Consider the following 2758-nt stretch of genomic DNA (forward strand, 5'->3'; position numbering starts at 1 on the left):
TGCATCTATTGACCAAAGATCCTATAGGATCTTTGCTACCGAACGCACGCACGCGCGCACGCGCACGCACACGCACACGCACACGCACACGCACACGCACACGCACACGCACACGCACACGCACACGCACACCCACCGAGAAGGTGGGGGCCAGGGACAGGGAAGGAGGGCTGTATGCGCTATGAAGAGGAAGTTAACGGCTGCCCCAGAGCACGGTTAAGTCCTTTAGAGAGCGCCGGAGGGAGACTACGCGGAAACCACTTTCGACCATTAGGGAGAGTGACCAAAACCTCCGGGAACCTCACGGAAACCTTGGGTGGGGCGCAAGGTCTCCAGAGGTTTCCGTTCAGGTTTCCTAAGTGGGACAGGGGCTATATTACGGAGGGAGGGAGTGTACTGGATGGAGAGAATTACTGACACGCTAGAAGCAGCCTATAAAATGAGGTGGTGAATTAACACAAAAATGTTGTCTGTTTAACCTCAAGCTGAAAAAATATTTAATTTTTAAAGTACACAATTTAAAGAGACGCAGAACGAATATTAATTGCACAGATACATCATTTAAACGTTTTGAAACACAGAATATCATTATTTTAAGTATAGAGTGATATTGACAATGATACAATTATTTTGACAATCAGTGAACAGTTTGTAATGAATTAAATTATAGGAACTATTTATTTGAAGGTAATTTGTATTTGGTGATTACATTCTGTTAAACAGTAACAGGCGCAGTGAAGCGAGTGTACTTAAAATGCCCTCTATCCCGTAAGGTGCAACATATCAGCGCAGGCCTGGAGCCGGACACTGAGAGACTACAGGCACGGTGGTGGTGGAGGGAGGGGGGGGGGGGGGGGGGGGGGGGGGGTCTTGGCAGGCGACGTGGGCAGTGGGAGCTTCACTCTAAGAGGAGGCAGCAGAGGGCGAAGGTGTCGGGACCATATGGGCTTGTGAGATCATCGGCAACCTGAACCTGAACCTGCATTTACAGCATTACCTTAGAATGTGAACTGTGGCGCGCAGTGAGGGGGTCGGGGACACGGGGAATCTGACCAAACAGACTCGCTGCAGGAGGGCAAGCGTGTTGAACTCCAACAGAAATGCCCACTGCGCCTGCGACCCAGATGCGAGCCTAACCTCGGGTGCTGGCTGTGTGGAGTTTGCATGTTCTCCCTGTGACCTCGTGGGTTTCCTCCGGTTGCTCCGGTTTCCTCCCACGTCACGTGTAGATTAATTGGTCCTTTGTACATTATCCCCAGTGTGGACGGAGCGGACGTGAAAGTGGGAAACATACAACTAGTGTGAATGGATGATCGATGGTGGGTGTGGACTCGGCGGGCCGAAGGGCCTACTGCATCTTTCAATGCCTGTGGCTCCTGCTGTGAATTGAACCTGTTGTGAAACAGCGCGCACATTCCACGGCGCTATGATGGTCCTCAGCATCCGACCACCACCTCGCTCGGCTGCTGGGCGTTGGGGCTGGAGGTGGGGTCCCAGCCTCTGGCCGTGTGCCCGGGGCAGTGGGAAGAGAGATGGGCCGATGGGCAGCGCGGGGTGGGGGTGGGGTTTGGAGGGTCGGGGGTAGGGTCTACCACCGTCTGTCCGCCGGCCCCTCTCCTCCAGCAGCCTGCTGGTCAACGACCCGTCACCTCCGCTGCGGCTCCAGCAGCCTGCTGGTCACCAGCCCAATGATCAGGTGCGCGGAGTTTTCCCGCTCCAGCTCCGCGAACACGTGGCACACGTTCTCCGACGAACTGCCCTGTTTTTTCGCCACGAACGCAAAGATTCTGCAGATAGAATGTCAGAGTCAACCCCAGCAACGTGGTGTGGCCAAGAACAAATGTATCAACGCGCACCGGCTGTGGGCGGGGATGCCACCCATTACTTGTTGTGTGCAGGGGTGGAATTAGGGGTTGGGACGGGGTGGATGAGGAGGGAGAGAGGAAAGGAAAGGTGTGAAGGGGGGGGGGGGGGTGGGGGGGATAGAGGTCGGGAATGGAGGGGGGGGGGGAGGCGGTGGATGTGATGGATGGAGCGGGGTTGATGGGCGGATAAAGAGGAAGATTGTGGGAGAGCGGAGGGGGGGGGTGGGGGAGAAAGCAGTAGAGGGGGGAGGGGAGGTGGAGGTGGAGAGGTGGGTGGGTGGTGGGGGTTGGGGAGTGAGGGTGGAGGGGGGGGCGTGAAGCCGAACTTCAGACTGCAGTGTAACCTGGTCAGAGTGTGAACTACCCCTCACCCTCGCGGGCTGGTGGGTGGGAGGGTGGGGTCACGGGTGTGGGGGGTTAGGGGTGGGGTGTGAGAGGTGGAGTGTGGAGAGTGATGGTGAGGGGGGGGGGTGTGATGAATGGAGGGGCGGGGGGTAGGGGCAGAGGCGAGTGGGGTGCAGTTTCAGACAGTCAGTGAAAGTTACTGCAGTCCTTACCTCGACGGCTCGTTGTCTTTCCGCCACCTGCAACAATAACAACAAACGGGTGAGTGTTCTGTGGTCACCGCCCTCGGCAGCGCCACTGGCCGCGGCCTCGGCGTCTCCTCTGGCAGCGGGTCCCAGTGAACCGCGCAGCTGGTGCGGCGCTGGCACTGGGGCAACGCCAGAGGCAGTGCAGTGGCCGCGACCCTGCTCTAGGACCCGAGGAATGAACCGAGGCACTGGATAGATGTAAGGCCCATGTAAGATGTAAGTCTGAAGAAGGGTCTCGACCCGCAACGTCACCCATTCCTTCTCTCCAGAGATGCTGCCTGTCCCGCTGAGTTACTCCAG

General features: G+C 57.2%; 1 protein-coding gene across 1 annotated transcript in view; it reads right to left on the bottom strand.

Annotated features, from left to right (window-relative positions):
* Nucleotides 1-466: 466 nt before the first annotated feature.
* The window catches only part of LOC116981714 (tensin-4-like), a 23096-nt gene continuing 20804 nt past the window's right edge, over nt 467-2758 (bottom strand). The window contains exons 11-12 of the mRNA XM_033034768.1: nt 2423-2619; nt 467-1787 (exon numbers count right to left, since the gene is read on the bottom strand). Coding sequence (XP_032890659.1) covers nt 1646-1787; nt 2423-2619 — 339 coding nt within the window. The 3' untranslated portion in view covers nt 467-1645. The remainder of the gene's footprint in view (nt 1788-2422; nt 2620-2758) is intronic.

Source organism: Amblyraja radiata, chromosome 16 (genome assembly GCF_010909765.2).
Source record: "Amblyraja radiata isolate CabotCenter1 chromosome 16, sAmbRad1.1.pri, whole genome shotgun sequence".
Taxonomy (NCBI): Eukaryota; Metazoa; Chordata; class Chondrichthyes; order Rajiformes; family Rajidae; genus Amblyraja; species Amblyraja radiata.